This window comes from Oryctolagus cuniculus, chromosome 15 (genome assembly GCF_964237555.1).
Source record: "Oryctolagus cuniculus chromosome 15, mOryCun1.1, whole genome shotgun sequence".
NCBI lineage: Eukaryota > Metazoa > Chordata > Mammalia > Lagomorpha > Leporidae > Oryctolagus > Oryctolagus cuniculus.
The window spans coordinates 34,204,175-34,228,588 of NC_091446.1; the positions used below are offsets into that span (position 1 = coordinate 34,204,175).

A 24,414-nucleotide genomic window follows, 5' to 3' on the forward strand; every position below is an offset into this window, starting at 1 on the left:
GAGTTCTGAAGGGTTTCTTGAAAGGTTTCTTGACAGCTTTTATTTTCTGATGATTTTATCTTGTCAGCCACCGAGGCAATTGGGCAGAAAAAAGGCTTCTCTGTGGGTAGGAGAGGCTGAATGAGATTTAGGGGAACACAGCTCAGAAGATCAAATTCCCTCCAAGCAGCGGTTTTTGCTACAAATAAAGCAAGGGGAGACAAATGTAGAAATTGTCACCTGTGGTTGCTGTAATCAAGGGCACTGCGGAGCTTTTCACAGCCAAATGGGCAAATGGGTTTCCCGGGAGCTTCTCTCCTGGGCAGTGCGCCTAGCTGTGATTGAGGGGGTTTTTATTTGGTAAGTGCCAGGTGTCAGTGCCTGCTCCGGTGGCTTGGCCTCAGCTCACCAGCGCTGGGCCCACGTGCTCTGCCTGCCCTGAATCCCACCGCTTGCTCTGCAGTACACTCTGAGTGCCCTCACCAGGTTACACCTCAAAAGAGGCAACTTCCTCTTGCACAACTCACTGTGGGTTGTATGGCCTGATAGATTCGCTGCGGTCTGCGTTGCAGGTCATTTAGTGGTCTGTGTACCCTACCTATACAGTGTTATTTCCACACACTCTAAAATACAAACACTGGCCATCAACTCAACTGGACTTGGGCCTGTTCTGTGTGCATACTGTGCTATGTACTGGACACGACTTATGGGAAAACTGCTATGGGAACTCTTGCTTAGGCACTTAGTGGGGAGAACAGCTTGTTAATAGCAAAAGACATGGAAGATGGTAGTTTGATATGTGAACAGTGACACCTGGCCACTAACACCGGCGAGAATGAGCTCTTGGGACAAAGAGTAGACTGGTTACTCTGCTTCCTATGGGAAGTTACAGAGGGGGTTGTGCTGTTGGGGAAAGTTAGGCTCTGTCATCTGCTAAGGGAGAGGAAGTAGGTTGTGTAAGCTCTTAGGAGAGCTAAGATTTCACTTTGAATTGGCTTGGGAAGACAAGCCTCCCTGTAACTGGAATACAAAAATCTGCTGCTACTCAGAGAAGTGAGCCCATTAGAAAGTGGATCCGACCCTCTCCCTTGGATGCTGCCAGTGATGTCATAGAACAGTGCTCTGGTCAGCATGTGCCCAGGTCTTCCCCAGGTGTGTCCTGCAGCATGGGCTTCTCATATTTAGAATATTCTTACAGCAGAGAGCAGTCTGTGGCTGCCAATCCGTGCTGCTCATAGTGACTTCTTTCCCCACCAGGAACATAAGACTTCAGAGGAGGGGTTGCCACCTGCAGTGCCAGCATCCCATATTGGCGCCATTCGAGTCCCAGTTGCTGCACTTCTGATCCAGCTCTCTGCTGTGGCCTGGGAAAGCAGTGAAAGATGGCCCAAGTCCATCAGCCTCTGCACCCTTTAGGGGAGTCCTGGAGGAAGCTCCTGGCTCCTGGCTTTGGATTGGCACAGCTCCAGCCATTGCAGCCGTTTGGGGAGTGAACCAGCATATGGAAGACCTCTCTCTCTCTCTGTCTCTCTCTCTCTGTCTCTCTCTCTCTCTGCCTCTCTGTAACTCTGCCTTTCAAATAATAAATAAGTAAATCTTAAAAAAAAAAAAAAAAAAGACCTCAGAGGAAGGCATCTTCTCTTTTCTTGGTTGAGCTGTTTGATTATGTTATTACCATAATGTGTGTGTGAGAGAGAGTGTGTATGTGTGTGCACGCACACACACGTGCAGCTATCTGTATGTTCTTTGGCCTTCCCACAGCAGCATCTTGCTTCAGGCGGGGACCGTTTGTGCCTCTGTAGGTGAGCTCATGGTGGGGTTAGGAGCGAGAGCCAAGGTCTGTATTCCAGCTTTCCCGCTTGCTTCTGTGAGGCTTCCCAGCATGTCTTTCACTGGGGCTTTTTCTTCATTTGCAGAATGGGTATTAGAAACCTCACCAGGTGTTCTGAGGGTGAGAAGTGTGATGTGAAGTGCCTGGTTCACAGTTTTTAGATTAACAGGTGATTCATCTATTCTGTAGTGCAAACACAGGGCCTTTGCAGGTGTAATCAGTGTGTCTGGGTAATTTTGGATTGGTCCCTTGATATCTGCCCCTAACAGACAGAACAACTCTGAAGTTTTCAAAAGCATGATGCCTTTATTCAGAGTGTCCGGCGATGCCTGACTTTGCACAGGAGGGTAAAGCTGTAAATTGATGTCTTGGCTCTCAAGCCTGCCTCAGTTCATAAAGCCTGTTCTTGGTCCAAGTAAGTACCGGCCGTGTCAATGTCGTAGTCGCTAGTAGTGTGAACTCATAATCAGACGTTTAGTGATGATATCCACCAGTATGTTAAGACAATAAAGGATAAAAAAAGACTAGCACCTTCATGGCTAGGATGCGTTTCCTTTTATAACACAACTTATATTTCATATCTATTTTTAAATGTAATCTTAGGAACAACTTATTCAGTTAGGTATTATTAATTCCCTTTTATAGGTGAGCAGATCGAGGGTGACAAATTAAGGAAGGAACTTCTCAATTTGTATAGCCTTTGCCAAGTCTGGAATCCAGTCCAGTTCTTCTGTCCCTGGCATCTGGTTATTTTCCTGCAAATGCCAGGCACATATGGCACATGGCGTCAGAAGTTTCACCAGATACCAGCCGAGCCCAGGTATCTTCGTGCCTGTAATGATGCATTGTGTGTGTATAAATACACATAAATCAATATATAAATGTAAAGTAGATGCCAACTTATTTCTAGGTAGTCTGTTTGAGAGACAACATAGATTTTTTTTTTTTCTTAAAAAAATTTATTTATTTCAAAGGCTAAGTTACAGAGAGGTAAAGGCAGAAAGTCTTCCATCTGCTGTTTCACTCCCCAATTGGCCTCAACAGCTGGAGCTGTGCCTATCTGAAGCTGGAAGCCAGGAGATTCTTCTGGGTCTCCCATGTGGTTGCAGGGGCCCGAGCACTTGGGCCATCTTCTACTGCTTTCCCAGGACATAGCAGAGAGCAGGATTGGAAGTGGAGCAGCTGGGTCTCAAACAGTAACCCATATGGGATGCCAGCGCTATAGGCGGCAGCTTTACCCACTACGCCACAGCAGTGGCTCTTCATAGATTTTTTTTTACGCTTTATTTATTTATTTGAGAGAGTTACAGAGAGAGGGAGAAACAGAGAAAGGTCTTCCATCCACTGGTTCACTCCTCAAATGGCTGCAATGACTGGAGCTGGGCCAATCTGAAGCCAAGAGCCAGGAGTTTATTCCCAGTCTCCCATGCGGGTACAAGGTCCCAAGGACTTGGGCCTTCTTCCACTTCTTTCCCAGGCCATAGCAGAGAGCTGGAACAGAAGAGGAGCAACCGGGATATGAACTGTGCTTATATATGGTATGCCAGCATCATAGGCAGAGGCTTAGCCTACTGTGCCACAGTGCTGGCCTTCACAACATAGATTTTTAAAGGTATATATTTTACTGAATATTTGCTGGGGGCTGGTGTTAGTAGTTTTATTTTAGTTTAGGGAAAAAAAATCCATTTCAGAAATTTGCACTGTATTCTCAAATGCTTGAATGTACCCTTGATACCTGATATATATATATATATATATAATTTTTTTAAAAAAAGCCTAAATTTAGTGAAAGGAAAATGAAGAGAATGGAGAAAGGTAGCTAGTGCAAGGTGCTCCCCTGTGGGAGGAGGAGAGGCACAGTCTCCTGCTTGTTACACTTCCCCACTAACGATTTGCCAATCTGCCGTAGCCCAGCCCTCCACAGCCTGTGTTCAGAGATAATTGACTCTGGGCCTGGAAGTAGGTGTCTGCCTCAGAGGGATTTTCTCAGGAAAGACAGTGTTGTCACTGTTTCATACTGACTCTTCAGTAGGCTTATATACGTTGAGTAAAATTTCAAAACTTCTTTAGGAAAATAGGCAATCCCTGACTAAGCCAGTCTTGTGAATTGAGGTACTTAGGCATTTGCCAAGGACCCCAAGTCTTTTTCACTGAATGGAGCCTCTGTTCTGTCATTCCTGAGCATGCTATGGGCCTGTCCTGCAGATGTCTGCATAATATATGATGTGGTAAGGACGGAGCCTTAGGAATTTTGTGGTTTGGAAGCAAAGAGGGAACTGTGGATTGTCTGTAAGCACAGGCACCTCTCCTGCCATGTCAAACTGCCCTCCTTTCCCGTTCTTGGGCTCTAACAGAACCCTTTTCAGCTTTTTAAGACCGACTTTTCTAGGCACACACAGTACTTCTTAGTCTCATTTATGTATATGGTGGCCTCTGGCCCCACCTCGGCTCTCCTGAGACTTCTAAATGTGCTGGTTCATGCCCTCGCCATAGAAGGATTTTTGTGTTGTTAATTTTCAGAAGAAAAGTGTCTCCTGTCTCCTGGGCTTGCCTTGATCATTTTAAGGTTATATGTTTACAGCTTAAACTGAACTGAGCTGTTTTGCTTCTGTCTCAGGCATCTGGGACTCTGCCCTATTTTGAATTTTCTGGATGGTCCAAGTGGAGGGCTCCAAGCGTGCTGGATGCTGCAGCTGGACAGCTTTGTTTGGGTTCCACAGACTCCACCATATTTGGGAAACACAAATGGATTAGTTTTTGCATTTAGGACTTGCTCTTGTTAACAATGCGTGTTCAAGAACGTTTGTATGCCCAGAGTTATACATATAAAGAGTTTGAGAGGGAGCTCAGGGCTCTGGAATGCTGAGAAGTCGGGTTAGCAGCAGGGACTTGGCAGTGAGCAGGCCTGGGGAGCAAAGGAGGTACAGTGTGTGTTGTCACCTGGCAGCCCCTGCTCCCTATTTTAAAATGAAGTGTTTTGGTGCAGTTGCTTCTTTAGGAAATCTGGCTGAACATTCAGGTCATTTTATTGCCCCTTTTGTCCTCATAAGGAACTGCCTGAGAGTAGTTTGGCTTCTTTGAACAAAAGCAGCCACTAGCAATTAAGGCTGGCATATCCCGCATTTGGACTCATCGCATTTGTCCTGCAGAAGATTACATCACGGGGAGCTGCGCTGTTCCAATGGACAAGACTTGAGTGGCATTTTTCTTTTTTTTAAGGTTGTCTCCTGGAAGTTCTACAGATTACAGACTTCCATATCAAATGCCTGGTCTGAGCTAAAAAGCAAATTACTTTTCATCAAATAAGAAACATATTGGAACCACTTTGGGAAATAGAAATGAAAGGGAAAAGTGACCTAAAATTGCATACTGCCGTAATTACTGTTAGAATGTGGCCATATCATATTTCCTTTCACACCTATGTGTGTATTTACTTTTCTATAATTATAATCATAAACGTCACTCAGACCTAGCCTCTGCTTTATTCACTAATCTTTTGATAAGAGTGCATAACCACCGTTCTCACAACTGTTTCACAGTCCATCTGGTGGGTATGTACCTGACCACTGCTTTTTTTCCATGTTTTCTTTTTTGCTTAAGATTTATTCATTTGAAAGGCAGAGTTAACAGAGAGGCAGAGGCAAAGAGAGAGAGAAGTCCCTCCATCCTTTGGTTCATTCCCCAGATGGCCACAATGGCCAGAGTTGTGCTGATTCAAAGCCAGGAGTCAGGAGCTGCTTCTGGGTTTCCCACATAAGTGCAGGGGCCCAAAGACCCGGGCCATCTTCCACTGCTTTCCCAGGCCATAGCAGGGAGCTGGATCGGAAGTGGAGCAGCTGGGACATGAACTGGAACCCATATGTGATGCCGGCACTGTAGGCGGCGGGTTTACCTGCTAAGCCACAGCGCTGGCACCTCCATGTTTTCAGTACTTTTAATAAAACTGTGGCAAACATCTGTGTGGACTGTTTTATCATCAGTGGAGGTTCCGTGTTTGGACTAGATTCCTCCAAAGCACCAAGGGGACAAGGTGCATGGCTCTTTGACACATATTGTGGGAAGTATAATAACAATTTGCAGTGTCATTGACTTTGTAGGGAAAAGCCGATGTTTTTGCTGTGGCTGACATTGTAATTTTTTTTTTTTTTTTTGACAGGCAGAGTAGACAGTGAGAGAGAGAGACAGAGAGAAAGGTCTTCCTTTTGCTGTTGGTTCACCCTCCAATGGCCGCCACAGCCGCCTGGTGCACCACGCTGATCCGATGGCAGGAGCCAGGTACTTATCCTGGTCTCCCATGGGGTGCAGGGCCCAAGTACTCGGGGCATACTCCACTGCACTCCCTGGCCACAGCAGAGAGCTGGCTTGGAAGAGGGGCAACTGGGACAGAATCCGGCACCCTGACCGGGACTAGAACCCGGTGTGCCGGCGCTGCAAGGCGGAGGATTAGCCTAGTGAGCCGCGGCGCTGGCCATGACATTGTAATTTTTTTTTAAATTTGTGGACTAATGCTAAAAAGTAGAGAAAATGGTTAGTTATTATGTTAATCTTTTTTGAAAAATGAGTCATTAAATATCTTATGGATTTTTTTAAAGATTTATTTATTTGAAAGACAGTTGCAGAGAAAGACAGGGAAGACAGAGAGATCTTCTATCTACTGGTTCACTCCCCAAATGGCTGCCATGGCCAAGGCTGGGCTGGAGTGGGCTGGATCCAGGAGTCAGGAGCTTCATCCAGGCCTCCCACATGGGGCACAAGTACTTCAGCCATCTTCAGTTGCTTTTCTAGGTGCATTAAGAGGGAGCTAAATTGGAAGAGGAGCAACAAGACTTGAACTGATACCCATATAAGATGCTGGCATCACAGGTGGTGGCTTAACCTACTGCACCACAATGCCAGCCCCTAGATTTGCTTTCTTGCTTATGAACAATATTATTTCTTCATGCCCTTTAAACTTTTTTTCTTGGTCATTTGTATGAGTCACTGTAAATTAAGATATTAATGTTCTCTATTATGTCTGCTGCAAGGCATGCATTTTAATACACAGTACAATATAAGATTAAAAATTATCTTCTAAGTTCTGTTGTTTAATACTCAAACAATACATTTGGGGTTGCATTTGCTTATGTCAGTTTGTTGCAAGAAACCAACCCTGTTCGTTTCTGTAAATGCTCTCCTTATATATGAAAGGTAAAAAATGACTTGCAGCTGTAATGGTAACCAGTGTTCCAGCTCTGAATCCAACCCTCGTACCGCAAGGACCTGAGGGAGAGAGTGATTAATTTAATAGGGACATGAACTTGGGATTTCTGAATGCTGTGATCATATATAGGTCCTATTAACCTGAGCTCCTCATCTCCAAGATTTTTTAATGGGAATTAAAACCAGACTAGAGTTGGGTCAGTGCTTCTGGCTGTTGGGATTGGCCTTATGTTTGGGAAGGTGAGAGAAGGGAGGCTAGTGGGAAGCAGGCGTGAAATTAGAGGCCTGGAAACAGGAAATCTCGTCAGGATCCAGTAGGAATGACAGGAATGGCACACACAGAGGTTAAGGCTCAATGGAGTACATGGGAGATGAGACTGCACGAGTAATTGAGATGTGGTCTTGTAGAGCCTTATGACACAGCAAGGATTTTGGACTTGAATTTTAGATCATTGTTTCCAACAGTTTAGGTGATTTTAGTAGATATGTCCTTGAACATTAGGGAAATTTGGTATTTATCCATTCCTTGATTCTATACTTGATGCAGAATTTTTTAAAAATTATTTGAAAGTTGGGGAGAGAGAGAGAGAGAGAGAGAGACAGACAGAGAGACTCTTCTGTCTGCTGGTTCACTAACCAGATGGCCACAATGGCCCACCTGAAGCCAGGAGTCAGGAGCTTCATCTGGTTCTCGCACATGGTGCCATCTTCTGCTTTTCCCAGGCGGTTAACAGGGAGCTGGATGGGAAGTGGAGCAACAGGGACATGAAACGATGCCATATGGGATGCCAACATTGCAGGCCGTGGCTTAACCTGCTATGCCACAGCACTGGCCCTTTCATGCAGAGTTTATTCCTTTTCTTTGCTGTATTCCCAACCCACTTAGTCCAGATAACTAGCAGAAGGGTCATGCCTTCTATTTGGACGGGACACCTCTTCCACTCTGCGGTCTTGTGATGACCTCGGAGATGGCGGTTGCCTGATCCTGTGCTAAGCACTGTCCTGGGTGCACAGTGAGTGCTAAGGAAAGGCTGCTCACGTTGCATCTCTGCACAGTGTTTGCACACAGTATTCTCACCAAGGAAGTTTACTGCCTGTTTTCTCTTTTGCCCTATGCTGCTCTGCCAATCCCTCTGCACTTAACAGGGGTCTTGTGGATTTTTATTCCCCCATTAACATTTGCCCTAGGACCTCAGGATGTGGCAGCACGTGGGGTGGAGGGTGATTCTGAGACTTTCTGGGGCATGGTGGCGGTCTGACAGTGAGATGATGAACTAAAAGGGCTGGCTGTGAGGCATGAATCGTAGATAGATGAATTGGCCAGTGCTGGCCCTTCATCAGTCTTAGGGATGCAGGGGGTGGCAAAGGAAAGAGGAGCCCATCTCGAGGGTCAGGCCTCCAGTCCGCCAGTGTCAGTGCAGAGATGACGAAGACCCTGCCCTGCATGCGAGGTGTTCACCGAGGCAGGGAAGGCAGGTGGGGAAAGATGAGTAATGTCGCTGACCATCAGGTGTTTGCACTGTTTGGTAAGGAATGGGGATGCATCAGAGGTTCTGAAGAGGGGGAGGGCCCGGCCTGTCCACTGACCAGGGAGGGCTGATGCTCATCTGGAACGCAGTGTCCATCCCAAGGGGCTGGAGGCTGAAGGTGTCCTGAGGAGGTAGAACAGGGTTGGGGGCACGTGGAGAAGTGTGTAGAAGGCATCCAAGCAGGGCTGGTTTAGAGAAGACTTTTTTTCCCCCCCTTGAATCTCAAAGGAGTAGATTAGATTTCTGGTTTGTGAGGGTTTTTTTGGGTAGCCACAGAAGGTGTTCATTCAAGGAAAGCACCGGAAGTTGAACAACACACAGGTGTCTTGGTTGAGGTGAAAGGTGGGGAGTGGGTCCTACATGGTGCCCAAGGGGCTCCTGGACCCTCCTCCCAACATAGTTGGCCAACCATGGCAATGGGCTCTGCAGCCTGCATGGAGCCCTCCAGCTCCGGTATTGCAGATGAAACCCACAAGCCAGAAAAGGGTGCAGGCCTGCTTGTGACCCGCGGGCTCTGAGACTCCTAGGACAACTTCAGAAGCCCTGACCTGAAAAGGGGAGCCTTGTGCCCTGACATAAATCTCTAGAAATCAGTCAAGAGCTGTTTATGGGGAGGAGGAAGGGTTAACTGTCTTCCATGCAGTGGAAAGATCAGCAAGGAACTGGCCAGCCCAGACACTGTTGGACTTGGCCGTGTGTGCTCACTGAAAACCTTTCTGAAGGCCATTTCAGATAATTGGTTAGAACGGAAACCGAATTGGAGGGACTCCAGGAGGCAAGGCAGGATGTGGGGGCTGGCCCTTCTGATGCATTTTCCTCTGGCTCCCTCTCCAGAAACATCGGTCTGTTCACAGACACTTGTGTCTGTTGTGTTCTGAGCCCTGAGCCATGTCATGGGATTCCAGACCCAGTTAATGTCAGGGTCAAGTTTATCCTAGTTTCTTCCCCTTGAAAGGAAGTGTCAGCGACTCAATGTTTATCCTTTCTGGCTTTCCGAAGCGCCTTCTGCACCCTCTCCAATAATGTAGAGAGTGCATTTGAAGAGAAATGACATTAATAGAGATAGAGAAGAGAAGGAGCTGGAGAACTGGAGGAGCGTGGCTTTGCTGGTGGATAAGCACAGGAAAAAGAAATAAGGCCGTGCATTTATTCTGGGGCTTTGTGAGCTCTCTCTAGTCTCTCCCAGCCACTGGAAGTCATTGCAAATGTATAACATCAAGCCCCAGATTGGATTTCCACCTGAAAGTAGAACCAGGGATTTGTCTGAGTGTGGAGTCAGCTTTCTTTTAAGCAGCTGCAGTGGAGTTAGGGAGGGTCTGGATTCTCTTGAAGGTAAGACTTCACAGTTGGGTTCTGAAGGCTAAACAGGGCCAAGGGCCAAGGCTAGGACTGAGCACCCAGTGTTTACTCAGGGCAGAGGGTGGCACAGTTCTTCATTTCCAGAAGTGTATATTCTGGAACTGGGAACAGGGGAAGGCCATAGAGCCACAATATCATAGTACATGGGAAAAGCTAGAGTTTAATCAAAGGTTCCTTCTCTTGCAAGAACCTTTGGGGGCCATTGTGACACCACCATCCCATATCAGAGCACTGGTTTGAGTTCCAGCTGGTCCACTTCCAATCCAGCTCCCTACTAATGTACCTGGGAAAGCAGCAGAGGGTGGCTCGAGTTCTGGGGCCCTGTACTCATGTGGGAGACCCAGATTGAGTTTCAGGCTCCAGGCTTCAGCCTGGCCCAGACCAGGCTGTTAGGGCCATTTGGAGAGTGAACCAGTGGATGGAAGAGCTCTTTGTCTGTCACTTCCTCTGTCTCTGTCAGTGCCTTTCAAAAAACAAGGAAAAAAAAGGAGAAGAAAAAAAAAAAAAAAAAAACCAAGAAACTTTGTTGGGCCTTGAATTCATTTTTACAGACAGAATAAATTTTTTCCGAGTTCTTCAGCCCCACCACTGTCCATGTATGAAGCTTCTTTCCCAGCAAACAGCCTGTATGTAGTTATTTAATCTCATTTCAGCTGGAAGCATGAGTACAACTTTTGCGTTTTGGTAATTATTCACCTCGTGTTATCAACACTGGTCTTAGAACTACAGGGCCATGGGGTGGGATCATGCCGAATCATTCATTATCTGGGTGCGGTTTTTTTTTTTTTATTTTATTTTTATTTTGACAGGCAGAGTGGACAGTGAGAGAGAGAGACAGAGAGAAAGGTCTTCCTTTGCCGTTGGTTCACCCTCCAATGGCCGCCGCGGCCGGCGCGCTGCGGCCGGCGCAGCGCGCTGATCCGATGGCAGGAGCCAGGAGCCAGGTGCTTTTCCTGGTCTCCCATGGGGTGCAGGGCCCAAGCACCTGGGCCATCCTCCACTGCACTCCCGGGCCACAGCAGAGGGCTGGCCTGGAAGAGGGGCAACCGGGACAGAATCCGGCGCCCCGACCGGGACTAGAACCCGGTGTGCCGGCGCCGCTAGGCGGAGGATTAGCCTAGTGAGCCGCGGCGCTGGCCTGGGTGCGTTCTTAACTCTCATGCTTCACGTCTTGTTCTGCGAGTGGAATGTCTGTGTTGAAGCTGTAGGGCTTTGACCAATTACGGTAGGTCCCAACAGCCAAGGCTTGGAATGGCCACTTGACCCGCCCACCCAAGCTGTGACATCATATTGGGTCCCATAATCCACTAGGCTAACTACCCACTTGCAGCTGTCTGCTTTTGCCACGAGATGGCACTGTTATCATTTTGGCTTTTACCCAAAGATGCCTGCCTCTTTTTGGAGGGGACTAGAGAGGGACATTCCAAAGATGTGCCATCATGGGCTCAACCAAATCAAGCTCTTGACAGTTCAGTTGCTAAATAAATATTAAGTACCAGAGGTCTTTATTTAAAAAAAATTCTTAAGTTTGCCATCTGATTGCAATAGCTGGTCCTATCCTCATATAAAACTAGATGATGGTTTCTAAGGCTTTCAGTGTTCTTCTGTTGGGCTCAGTCCATGCAGCTTCCTAGGCACATCTTTGCTGTGCAGACTCTGAGCCCTTTGGATTATAGAGACAGAACTGTTGCTGAGACCCTGGGATTCACATCTGGCTGGCCTTGCTTCCTGAGAGAGGAATGAAGGTTCTCTTCAAACAAAACCATTGGGACTCTTCCCCTCCTCTTGGACTCGTCAAGGTGCCAGAAACCACCCCTAGTGAACTGAAACCCGTAGGGATTTATTGGCAAGATCATGAGCAGTTCACAGAGTTCATGGAAGGCTGGAGACTGCACTCTGGACCAGGGCGGGGATTCAAGGAGGCTGAGTTGGCTGGAACCAGAGCCAGAATCAGACTCTGAAATTGCCTGGCTAGGATGCTGCTGCTGCTACCGCCACCACTGGCAAGGACTAAATGCTGGGTGCCACCCTTGCTGCAGTTTGTGTTTTGTTTTAAACTATCCCCTGCTTTTTCATGTCACCTGCTGCAGACTCAGTCACCAAGTAAGAGCACACAACAGACCCCCTGCTACCCCAAATGACCTTGTGTGAGAGCTGGTGCTCACCAGTGCATTGCCATTATCACAGCCGTCTTCCTGCTAGTTCTTAGTTGAGTTAGATGGTTCATCCCAGCCTGGACCCATGCTCTTTCCACCCTCCCACCCTGAGCCACTGAGCAGCTAGCACCAGCCCCTGGAAGGGGGCTTGCAGAGAGTGCCGGGTTTGGCAACCCCTCTCTTGGTGGACATTTGTGGCGAAATGATGGTTGAATGTTTTGAACATTATCCTTGATCATGTCTACTTTAGATCAGCTTATAAGAGTGGGGCTGGCCCTTCACAGTTAGTAGTTTCCCTGTTGAAAAATGTGAAAAGTGCAAAGGGCTGCCCACTTACCGCAGTGACTGCTAACTGTGAGTGAGTTGAGGCATCTTTTCTGTTTGGTTCATAAGACATCTCCACTCATTTCTTCCCTAGCCTAAGAATGCTATGTGCTTTGTACTATTAAAAAAAAAAATTAAGATGAATTAAACTGAAGTATAAGGAAATTGGGGCCGAAGCTGCAGCTCACTAGGCTAATTCTCCACCTGCAGTGCCGGCACCCCAGGTTCTAGTCCTGGTTGGGGCGCCGGATTCTGTCCCGGTTGCTCCTCTTCCAGTCCAGCTCTCTGCTGTGGCCCGGGAGTGCAGTGGAGGATGGCCCAAGTGCTTGGGCCCTGCACCCGCATGGGAGACCAGGAGGAGCACCTGGGTCCTGGCTTCGGATTGGCACGGTGCACCTGCCACAGCGCACCTGCCGCAGCGGCCATTGTGGGGTGAACCAACAGAAAAGGAAGACCTTTCTCTCACTGTCCACTCTGCCTGTCCAAAAAAAAAGGGGGGGGGGGATTGGGAAAGGGATTATGGAATGTTAAAATATTATGCAGCCATTACAGTGATAAATATGCTGACTGGGTAGAAACCTAGAAAAATGTTCATGACATAGTTAATTTAAAAATTCGAACTCAAAGCTGTCTAGACATTATAACTACATAAATGCTATGTCTGCATCTAAAGGTTAGAAAGAACTGTAAAAGGAATAAAAATAGCTCTGTTAACGTAAATTTTCAGTTGACTCAAAAAGATTTCTTCAATTATATTTTTAAAAAATGAGTAAATAAAACCTTAATAGAATACAGTTGACCACAAAAAAATCATTTATCAGATAAGAACTTGGGGATGATAGCATAGCAGCGTTTCTGGTGCTGGAGAACCAAGCTGAGCTGTCTTAATACTGAGACCTGGGGACCACGAGGGCGTGCACAGCACAACAGCTCGTGTTCCTTTAAGAACAGTGGTTTCCACAGCCTAGAGAACAGTCTGAGGGGGCCAGCAAGGTCAAGGATGGTCGCAAGTGGATCTTACAGGGACAGAGGCAGAGTCCCTGCTGATGTGTGCTACAGAGAAGGACTTAGAATTATTTCCTTTCCGCCTGGAGAATTCTATTCTCTCTCAGTTCCAAGGGTGGTAAACAAAGCAAGCAAACACTCAGAGGGAAAAAAAATTAGGTCCCACCTGCAGGTTGTGGGATGCAGCGCCCAGGCGCTTGTCCTACGCGTTGGGCTGTCTGGGTCCTAGGATCAGCTGCCCGACGTGGGCAGGTGAACTGCCCCACCTCTCCGTGCCTCCGTTTCCTCATTGGTATGAACCACCGTGATACCGGTGCTTACCTCACAGGGCTACTGTGCATTAACGTACCTAAAGCATTCAGAGCATCTCCTCGTGCGCATGAAGCTCTTCCTGAGCTTCACTACTTACGACCTCTGATGATGGCTTTGCAGTGTGATTTTTTTTTTCCTCTTTGCCTGGACTACATGTTTCCCCTTTCCTTTACACTCTGGGCCATGTGTACTCAGCTAACCTGAGGTTTCTCATAGAGCGTTAGAGCTGGAAGAGATCTTGGATGGCATCTATGCCAAGGTAGCAACCAGACACGATGGAGGCTGAGTGGTGTGCTCACGGTCATGACCGTGCCTGGCCACCGTGAGCCAGAAGCCCCAGCGACTGTGTTTCAGCTCTGTTAAGCCCAAAGGTTACAGTGTGAGCATTCAAGATGCCGGCTGCGGGGTTTTCCCGGAAACGCCATGCACTGATTCCCTCGTGTGCTGTTTCTCTGCAGAGCAGCCCAGGGCCCCAGCTGCGGAAGAAGACGCGTCCTGCTCCCGCCATGAGCTCGGGTGAGTCGTGTTCAAGCCTTGCTCTTGTCAAACCTATGAATCCAGGCAGTTACCCAGGTCTCCCCCACACCCAGAAGGCCCCAGCACTGTTTTTCACTTGTCAGTTTTTGAAGCCTGGGTGAGTGCCAGAGCTTTAATGTAGTTGTCATTGCCATTGTCGCCCTCACAGTTTTTTGGAGTACCTGCGTGTGCCACGGACTGTGCTGCATGCCTGTGTGCACCCTGTCCTGATCTTCCTGTGATCCTTCACAGGAAGGCCCCTCCCTTCATGGAGATGTAACTGGCATACCAGAAACTACAGATATTTTAAGTATGCAACTTGATTCATTTTGGCATATGTATATACTTCAGTGACATTTCTTTTGGTAAAAAAATAAAAAATAGTTTTTCTTTATTTGAAAGGCAGAGAGAGAGAGAGAGAGAGAGATACCTTCCTCTGGCTCATTTCTCAAATGCCCACAATAACTGAGGCTTAGCCAGGAGCTCTGAACTCCATCTACATCTCCCATGTGGGTGGCAGGGTCCCAAGTGCTTGAACCATCATCTGCTGCCTTCCATGGTGTGCATCAGCAGGAAGCTGGATTGAAAGGGGGGGTGGGGCTGGACTCAGAGCAGGTACTCTGATATGGAACTGCAGATACAGGCATCCCAAGCAGCGATTCATCCGCGGTGCCAGACACCTGCCCCTCAGTGACATCTTAATCTGAGTAACTATAGCAGAAGCACACAGATTGATCATAACTCCCTCCACCACCCAGGTGCAAACTAATCTAACTTATTCATCCGGGCTGGAAGAGCAGTTTGCCCACCTATCTGCCGTGCCTTTGGTATTAATTCAGACCTCAGGACCGGCGCTGTGGCGTAGCAGGGTAAAGCCACTGCCTGTAGTGCCAGCATCCCATATGGGCACCAGTTCAAGTCCTGGCTGCTCCACTTCCAATCCAGCTCTCTGCTATGGCCTGGGAAAGCAGTGGAAGATGGCCCAAGTCCTTGGGCCCCTGCACCGTATGGGAGACCTGGAAGAAGCTCCTGGTTCCTGGCTTCAGAATGGCACAGCTCCGACCGTTCAGCCAACTGGGGAGTGAACCAGTAGATGAAAGACCGCCCCCCCCCGAGTGGGGAAGGTTTGGAATGGCCAGAGGATTTTCTGCCTCTGCCTTTCAAATCAATAAATAAATCTTTAAAAAAAAAAGAATCAGACCTCAACAAATGACCGATTTTGAGTATGGTTGGTTTGGGGCTGGGGTGGAAAGCATTGGGCGGAACAGACAGAGGAGGGAAGAGATTCCTGCTCATTGTGCCACCGAGCGCGGTCAGCATTCCAGCCCAGAACTGGAGGCAGAGAAGTTTTCATCTGAAGATGAAGTTCCATGTTAGCTACTGCACATGCTCTGGAGTCCCAGGGACCTGTCAGTGCAGCAGGGTGGGGCTGAGGGCTGACCATTTGGTGATCGTTCTCAGAGGTCTCCTGAGCCTGCATATGTCAAGCATATTGATTGAAAACAAGCCTTTACTGTGTGTTTATACACGGTGCCCTTTAGCTATGAAGAACTGTGTGTGCTTAGAACCTGGGAGGGTCCTAGGGTGGACAGCTCCCGGCACACCTGGACCTCAGCCCGTGTGGGCCTGTGGCGGACCTTTCTCTGCATATTTTTCTGTTAAACAGATGTCGTCACAGCAGCACCCCATTGGGATTTTGTGAGGGTCAAGTGGAGCCAGTGCTTTTAATGTCCTGAGCACTGTCTCCAAGACAAACTTCTTGCTCCACCAACATCAGGATTAACATAAACTGGCACTGCTGCTCCTAGGCATTGATGTAAGGGAAGGAGAGGCAGGACAGAACGGGGGGGGGGGGGTGTGTGGAAATGTCCCGAGGGATTTCCCCAGAGCTGTCTCTCCAGTGGCAACTAGAAGGGGGTGTTGCCTAGGATGTTTCCAGAAATTCCGGACCCTTTGACCTGATAATCCCAGGCTTGGTGTTGTCTATCTTAGAGGGAAACAAAACATCGCTCCCAGGGCCGGCATTTGGCCTAGCTGTTCAGACACCCACTACTCATACCGCAGCACCTGGGCTCAGCTCCCAGCTGTGACTCCTGTCTCCAGCTTCCTGCTAATACGGACCCTGGGAGGCAGCAATGATGGCTCAAGTGGGTTCCTGCCACCCACGTGGGAGACTGGATTGAGTTCCTGCCTCCTGGCTGCAGTGTGGCCCAGCCCCTGCCTTTGTAGGCATTTGGGGAGTGAGCCAGTGGATGGGAGCTCTCTGTCTTTCTGTCTCTTAAATAAATAAATAAAGTTGAAAAAAAGAATATAAAACTGAGCTTCATTACCGAATAAAATGTTTATTAAACACAAAAATGCAACACCCCCATGAAGGTGAGTCATGGGTAATTAAGTGTACTTACTTGATGGAATATTGTCCCACTATTAAAACTGATATTAGGAAGATAGTAGCTATGTGGAAGATACTCATTTTAATCTTTGGTGGAAGGGGCAGCATGAAAATCAGGGGTTCCTTTAATTGCAAGTGTGGGCTGGGCTGCCAGTCCACCAAGGGAAGTGCTTTATCTGCATGAGCCCATTTCATCGTCGGGGCAAAGCCCCAAAGGCGGGCATGGTTTACCCACATTAGGTAGATGGGGACACTGAGGCCCCAGGGGCTCATGGTTCGTCTGGGATCGCCCCACTGGTGTGTAGTGGACGGAGACAGACATGGGCTGTTGGACACCAGGACACTGCTGCAGAGGTTTGAGTCCTACGTGGTTGTTATGTAGATAAAAGGGGAAAGGAAGAGCATGGGGCTGAGCCTTGTGGTGGCTCAGAGGCTGCCCTGGTGTGGACTTGCAGGGGTGGGTGGGTGGTTGGAGGAAGGCTAGCGGTCCCAGAAAGAAGCTGACCAGGAGGCACCCGAGCAGGTGGGCAAGGAAGGGCTGGTGAGAGAAAGAGCGCTGGGCCGTGAACTTGCGATGTTCTTTTACTTGGATTTCTGCTTTCCTGCCAACACTTTGCTTCCACCCATCACAGAAATGAAGGCTCAAGGGAGCCTTGACACCTGGGAGGAGGGGCCTCTCTCTGTTGGTGGAGGTCAGTAGTGAAGAGGCTGGGTCAGGGGAGGTCCAGGCCGCTGGGTGTGGAGATTAGCAGCTCCGTGTGATTTCCAGCAAGCAGCCAGCCTTGGGGGAGGCCAAGGAAGATTCCTGCTGGATAACTTTGTCCCAGCCCACTGAGCTACTGGGCTTTAGGACTGGGCTTCAGGCTCAGTAAGTACAGAAATAGAATATGAAGGTATTTCCAAAAATGCACAGGAAATGGCATTAAAAAGTAAGTTTGATTTTGATGCAAAAAGTCTTGAAATCCGAGCTCAATTTTTTTACATGAGCTTGTTGAAGTCCCCTGGTGAGCATGGGCTTCAAAGAAAAATAATTTTTTTAAAGATTTATTTACTTGAGAGGCAGAGTTAAAGACTCTAGAGGGAGACAGAGAGAGAGAGGGCTTCCATTTGCTGGTTCACTCCCCAAATGGCCACAGTGGCCAAAGCTGGGCTGATCTGAAGTCAGGAGCCAGGAGCTTCTTCCAGGTCTCCCACATGGGTACAGGGGCTCATGCACTTGGGCCATCCTCCACTGCTTTCCAAGGCCTTCATCAGGCAGCTGGATTGAAAGTGGAGCAGCTGGGACTCAAACCAGCACCTTATGGGATGCTTAACCTATTACACCACATCACCAGCCTCTCAAAATTTTTGTGCCAAGATGAGTTTATCTTTTAATCCCAAAACCACACACTTTTTGAAGTACTTGTGCATATAACAATTCAGGAAACCAAAATGTTTATTTTGGTTGGGGGGGAAGGAAGAGGGTAAGACATGAGATGAGAAGTTCAAGTCTTAGTGACCTTGTGTAGGCCTGACGCCCTTTCTGAGTTTCAGCTTTCTGGTCTATACAGCAGGAGCTCCTAAACCCTCTCTCCAGAGGGCTGGCCTGAAGAATGAAATGAGACTCAGTTAGAATGCCAAGTTTGGATCCTCAGATCCGGGTAAAGAGATGTTTAAAAACCATATCCATTCATGATCATCTTTGGAGCTTGGTTGGCTGTGGCCTCCCCCGAAGAACACTGGCCACATGTCTGGGGGTGCCAGGGTCTGCCTACCGGCCTGTCTTCTCTGGCCTGCCTCCATCTGCGTATTTTGGGATGGAGAATGAGGAAAGCCTTGCAGGTGACTGGGGAGAGGGTCTCAGTGCTGTCTGAGAACTCAGAAAAGTCCCAGCTGACACAGAGGTAATGTTCAAAGTGAACTCAAGTGTGCTTAGGATTTTCCCAAGGGAAGAACAGGGCAGAAGGCATGCCTGGCTGAGGGCCTTGCAGGATGCAAGGCCTAGAGGTCTTGGTGTCTGATATGCTCAGAGTTGCTGCCAGCAGTCAGGGCCAGGAGAGAAATGCGCTGGAGAGGGGCTGGGACTGGTGGTCACAGAGCCTTGAATCTGGGGTCGGCTGCTCAGGCCTTGCTTCCTAGGAAGCTGGTGGCCAAGGGGACTTGCTGCTTGCTAGCTTGCTTAGTTTCTTATTTATTTATTTGTTTGTTTGTTTGTAAAGGTTGGGGAGAAAACAAAGAGAAGTCAGTCGATTTCCTATTCACTGGTTCACTCCCCAAATGCTCACAACAGCTAGGGCTCGACCAGGCTGAAGCCAGGAGTCCACACCTCCACCCGGGTCTCCCAAGTGGGTGACAGGGACTCAAGTACTTCAGTCGTTATTTGCTGCCTCCAAGGTAGACATTTTCAGGAAGCTGGGATCGAGAGTGGAGCCCAGGCACTAATGATATGAGATGCAGGCATCCCAAGTATTATCTTAACTACTGAGCCAAATGCCCATCCTGATTGGATGGCTTTTAATGACATCAAGAGTGTCATTTTGCTAATTTAAATATAACCAGGCATACCAAGATACGGGTCATACTATTTACCTAAAAATTATATTCCAGGGGCTGGCACTGTGGCATAGAAGGCTAAGCCTCTGCCTGTAGTGCTGGCATCCCACATGGGTGCTGGTTTAAGTCCTGGCTGCTCCACTTCTTATCTAGCTCCTTGCTAATGTTCTTGGGAAAGTAGTGGAGGATGGCCCAACTACTTGGGCCGCTGTGTAACATGGGAGACCCAGAAGAACTCCTGGCTGCTGGCTTCAGCTTGGCCCAGCCCTGGCCATTGCAGCCATTTGGAGAGTGAACCAGTAGATGGAAGATCTCTCTCTCTCTCTCTCTCGCCTTCTCTCTTTCTCTTTCTGTATTTCTGCACTTAAAAAAATAAATGTTTTTTAAAAATTATATTCCAATCATTTGTACACTTTGAGGAAGCTTTTTTTTTTTTAAGATTTATTTTACTTGAATGTCAGAGTTATACAATGAGAGAAGGAGAGAGAGAGAGAGAGAGAGAGAGAGAGAGAGGTCTTTCATCTGCTGGTTCACTCCCCACATAGCCGCAATGGCCGGAGCTGTGCTGATCTGAAGCCAGGAGCCAGGAGCTTCTTCCGGGTCTCCCACGTGGGTGCAGGGGCCCAAGGACTTGGGCCATCTTCCACTGCTTTCCCAGACCATAGCAGAGAGCTGGATCAAAAGTGGGGCAGCCAGGTCTCAAACCGGCGCCCATATGTGATGCCGGCACTGCAGGTGGTGGCCTCACCTGCCATACCACAGCACCAGCTCCTTGGGGAAGTTTTAGTATGTTTTCCCCCATGCAAGTAATATTCTACATGACTGAATTCCCAAAATAAGTTCCCGAATTTTAATTTGGGAAACAGGTGAAATACAGCATGTAGGAACCCAATCTTTCTGTGTGGAAGCACAGAGTAGCCCTTGGGAGCCCTGTCTGCCAGGGCAGCAGCTAGGTTGGGGAAAGTGCTGTGGGTGTAGACTGAGGTTGGGACACAGAGGGACGCACAGAGGGAAGGACACTCAGGAAGCCGTGTCACCTCTGGGACAATGACCCAGGCCCAGACTGAGGTGTGAGAGGGGCAGCGTCCACAGACATGTCATGGGAAGCATAGCGTGACTCTGACAGGTGGGGTGTTGGGAGGGAGGGGACGTGTCCAACAGCTGGAGGTCTCTGTCCTGGTTGACAGATGGAGCTCCATGCACAGGGACGCATCTGAGCCGGCCTTTGCATGGGTGACTCAGGCAGGAAATGCCATTTGGAGGGAGTTAAGCAGATTTTTTTTTTTTTTAATGTCAGAAAGGAAACCATAGCTAGGAGGCAGGAGGATTCCCACACCCACAACACATCCCACCCTCAACAGATTCAAGCCGCACTGCGGTCTCCAGACTCTCCCATGATGCTCCAGGGGACCTATCTAAGGCCCGAGAGAGCCGACGGATGGAGCCACTCCAGGGCCTTGTGAGGGCAGGACCCTCTGCTGCCCCTCAACCCAGTCCCCAGCCCCTCCTACCACCTGGGACTCAGTAACCGAGGGGGAAGCAGAGGCACAACCTCACGTCCTTTGCCTTCCTCTCTTTCAGAGTGTGACATTGCTGCGTCCAAGGCCATGCTGAACGGCCTGGCACCCGGCAGCGATGGGCGCGACAAAGGTAAGGCTCCTGAAGAGCGAGGGGTTCCATCCTGGAAGGCGATTGTGGGTGGTGCAGAGCGCCTTGGCCAGGGCCACCCCGGCTGCATGGGGGTGGAGGTGAGGGGAACATTGTTAGCCTGATAAGGCTGTGAACCGGACACCTATTCTCTATGGTAATTTTCTGAGACCTGGGGTGTGTTTTTGTGTCTCATGAGTCCAAGGCTGCCACGTCTTCAAAACTATCGCATCTCACAAGGACACAATGAGTAATGGGTCAAAGACCTGGCCGAGGCTTACATCACGCCGGCGCAAGTGCACCCAGCCCGACAAACCCCTTCCCTGGCATTTCACCTTCACCTGTGATAGACAGTGACCCATCCCTAGTCCTGACCTGGGAGCAGGGGCCTAATCATTAAAGTAAATGATTTCAGCTGACTTGGTTTCAAATGCGTCCTGTTGTAGTTTCAGCTTAAAAAAATGTTTAGGATGGAAGATTTAAATGTGGAGTGAGTGCTGGATAAGAAGACCTCTGAGGTCCCCTTTGCCCTGGAGATGGTCATTGTGACCTCCTCTGCATGGCTGGCTGAGAGCCTCACAGCCGTGCTCCCGATGCCACTGTGGCGAAGCACTGAACTTGGAGTGATGAGGCGCAGGTTCAAGTCCTGGGTCTGCCCCTCACTAACAGGCATTGTGGGAGGAGTGCTCTCATGGACCATACCATCTGCTGCAGTTACTCCTGCCCCAGATCCTGCGTTCTGCGAAGCCCAGGAATGCTCACCAAGCAAAATTTTACCAAAAAGCAAGAGTGGCAAGCCTGGAACAGGTTGTCTAAGTCAAAACACAATCTCTCCCAAAGAGTCATTTCACACTTCAGCCTCTGCATTTCTGTCGGATTCCGCTAGGTGTTCCCTTTGAGCCGGGGCAGAGCGGGGACTCAGTGGGAGCAGCCTGCGAGGAAGGCACAGCAGGTGTCCTGCCGCTCTCCAGATTTCCCTACCTCCCAGCGGGGTCACCCTGCTCCGCTACTGCTGTGGGCCCGTCTGCGGTGTCCCCGGGGTCCTGGACAGTGTTGGCTGGGTTGTGCTTAGGGAATCTCGGGCAGTGCCTGTGTGACAGGGGAGTGTTTTAGCATGGTCAACACCTGGGGGCCAGTCTCCCAGGTGATTCGGAGCAGTCAGTAGGACTGCTGTGGAAGCCTGTTTGTGTCTTAATACACATGCTGCTGTCACCGTTGACTCAGTGACAGCCATACGCCATGTGACTACCATATGCCTTACGAAGTGATGGCGTGCTGGGCTCAAGTGTCTGCCACCCAGGTCCTCTCTCCTGTCCCCTTGGCAGGCTTGCCAGCACAATGCCGATTCAGAAGCAGCAGTCCCATCCCCACCCAGTGTTCTGAGGATCCAGGGCTGCAAGGCCTCAGGGTGTTACTCTCTGCAGCGACTTCGGTGCCGTAGCACAAGGGCTGGCATTTTCTGTGCTGATGTTAAAGAGGGAGGACAAGGAGGACGTGTCCACCATGGGGACTGCAGGATCTGGGCAGGCAGGGAGCTCAGGCACCCTACAGATCAGTAAGCACGGGCACCCAGGACCAGGGGACTGCAGCCTTCCCCACATCCTGGGCAGTCTCCCTGTTCTACCTTAGCCCAGTGAGGGTCAGCATCATGAACTCTGCACTTGGGTACTGCCCAAAGTCTTAAGCATGCACTTGGCCACTTGGCACCTCCAGCCCAGGAGAAGGTAGGTTTAAGCAAGACCATCTGCCATGCAGCAGATGGGGGTTCTGATTTGCATGGGCCAGAGGCCTATGACTGTCAGAGGCACAGGACCCTAGATGCTGTGGTTTTGGGGTGGCAGCTGTGATGGTGAAGGGACCCAGCAACCCACAAATGTGTTCCTTTACTTCCTCCACTTGTCCGGAGCCCTTGGGCCATGGCTGTCCTCCTCGGAGCCCTGGCTGGAGCACAGACACCCCAACATTCTCCCAAGGGGCCCCTTGGGCCTGACTGCTGTCCCCTTCCTCTGTTTGCCAGGCCATCTGTGTCTCTGAAGATCTCTTTGTCCAGAGCCTTGGCAGGCGCCTGGTGTGGCAGGAGACACTGATAAGCACTGACCAGCTGGGGTTGGGGGCTGGTTGGAGGGCGGGTTCTGCCGTCTTGGCCCAGAACCTTGAAGAGGGAAAGCGGGTTATTTTTAATTACTGCATCCACTGCTCTGTGTATTGTTCTTTTCGTGGGGGCGACTTCCTCCCATTGTCCCTGCCCAGTTCCTCAACTGCCTGAGTGTTTCCCAAATGCTCTTTCTGGAGGCACCATTTACCCTTTTGTGTTTTCAGCAACTGCCGGCCCTTTACGTGCACGCTCTATTTCTGCTGTTCAAATCATTCCCGTGAAGACAGTGAAAAGTGCTTCAGGCCTGGTACTCCCTGCAGGTATCTCGCCTGGGGAGGGGGTGCTTCTCTTTCTTCATAGCAGATCATGCATGGTTTTCCCTCTTCCTTCTCTGACTAATACTTTGAGGCTTAACCCTTGCTTGTTCAGGACGCATTCCCTTTACTTCCTCAGTTCTTTGCTGGTCCTCCTCTGCGTGTGTGTGTGTGTGTGTGTGTGTGAGTGTGTGTGAGTGTGAGCTCCAGTGTGTGTGTTCTTTTCTGGAGGCCAGTGAGCATGGAGAAGAACTGAGTCCAGGGGTCTTGTCCTTTGTCCCTCCTCCGGGAGGAGGGTCAGTGCAGAGACCAGACATTCGCTCTGGGGTGCGTCCGGGGTGCATGGACTGCCTGGACTCTCCCTAGAGATTGCCAGCTCCCATCTCCCTGAGAACGAACCTGGCCTCCTGGGAACCTCCGGGTTGGGCTGAGTTGGAAGAAGCTGCCTTGATGCCACACCTAGGCCCGCCCCTGGCCGACGTCACCTGCAGTCCCTTCCTGCCTCTGCTCTCCAGGAAGGGGAGAGGATGCAGTTCAAATGTCAGCTTCCTTCTGGACAGAATGGGCCAGTGAGGGCTGGGCCGCACTTCAGCCCCCGGTGTTTTCCCGAGTCGGGCAGATCTGCTGTGCATCAGCTGCGCTGCGTTGGCCAGGTTGCCCCTCACCCTCTGGAGCCCGGGTTCCCAGAAGTTTTGTGGCATCATGCACTTCGCCTCTGATCGGGTTGGACGAGTCAGGTGGGCCCGGAGGCCTCTGCGTGCTGGGCCACATGTTTTGGGTTTTGTGCTTTGTTCCCAGTGGAAGAGGCGCTGACGGGGCAGATCTGTTCTCTCCTGTAATGCTAACGTCGATTTTGCCCAAGCTATAGAAAGGGCACTGCCGGGTTGGAAAGCGAGGAGAAAAGAGGCTTTGGTTCTCTCTGCCCTTCCCTGGGAGTGCACTGGAAGTCCGAGCCCACATCCTGTCCAAACGGGCACCCTGAACTTTAACCTGTAATCACATTTGTGGCGATTTCAAGCTACGGATCCAAGCTGGGAGCAATTTGAAAAGAAAACCACTTTGGAGTTCAGCTTAGCTCAGCTGCACATAAAGAGACCCTTGGCATTTGTGCCTTCTAGAATTGCGTGGTCTGCACTGGGTCCCTGCCACCCCATCACTGTTGTTCCTGGAGGATGGGCTTCTAGGACCTTTCTTTTTATTTTCATAAATATTTTTTTTTTTTAA

The 24,414-nt window shown here is 49.5% G+C and overlaps 1 protein-coding gene across 50 annotated transcripts in view; it reads left to right on the top strand.

Moving 5' to 3' along the window:
* SORBS1 (sorbin and SH3 domain containing 1) overlaps positions 1-24,414 on the top strand; it is a 239,780-nt gene that overhangs the window by 104,485 nt on the left and 110,881 nt on the right. For 42 of the 50 annotated variants that reach the window (XM_051823967.2, XM_070057515.1, XM_070057542.1 and 39 more), the window contains 3 exons: positions 14,153-14,210; positions 20,716-20,784; positions 23,101-23,196. In XM_051823967.2, the coding sequence (XP_051679927.2) occupies positions 14,153-14,210; positions 20,716-20,784; positions 23,101-23,196 (223 nt within the window). Of the gene's footprint in view, positions 1-9,619; positions 9,871-14,152; positions 14,211-20,715; positions 20,785-23,100; positions 23,197-24,414 lie in introns of those variants that run through there. The other 8 variants (XM_070057512.1, XM_070057524.1, XM_070057547.1 and 5 more) reach the window with 3 other exon arrangements.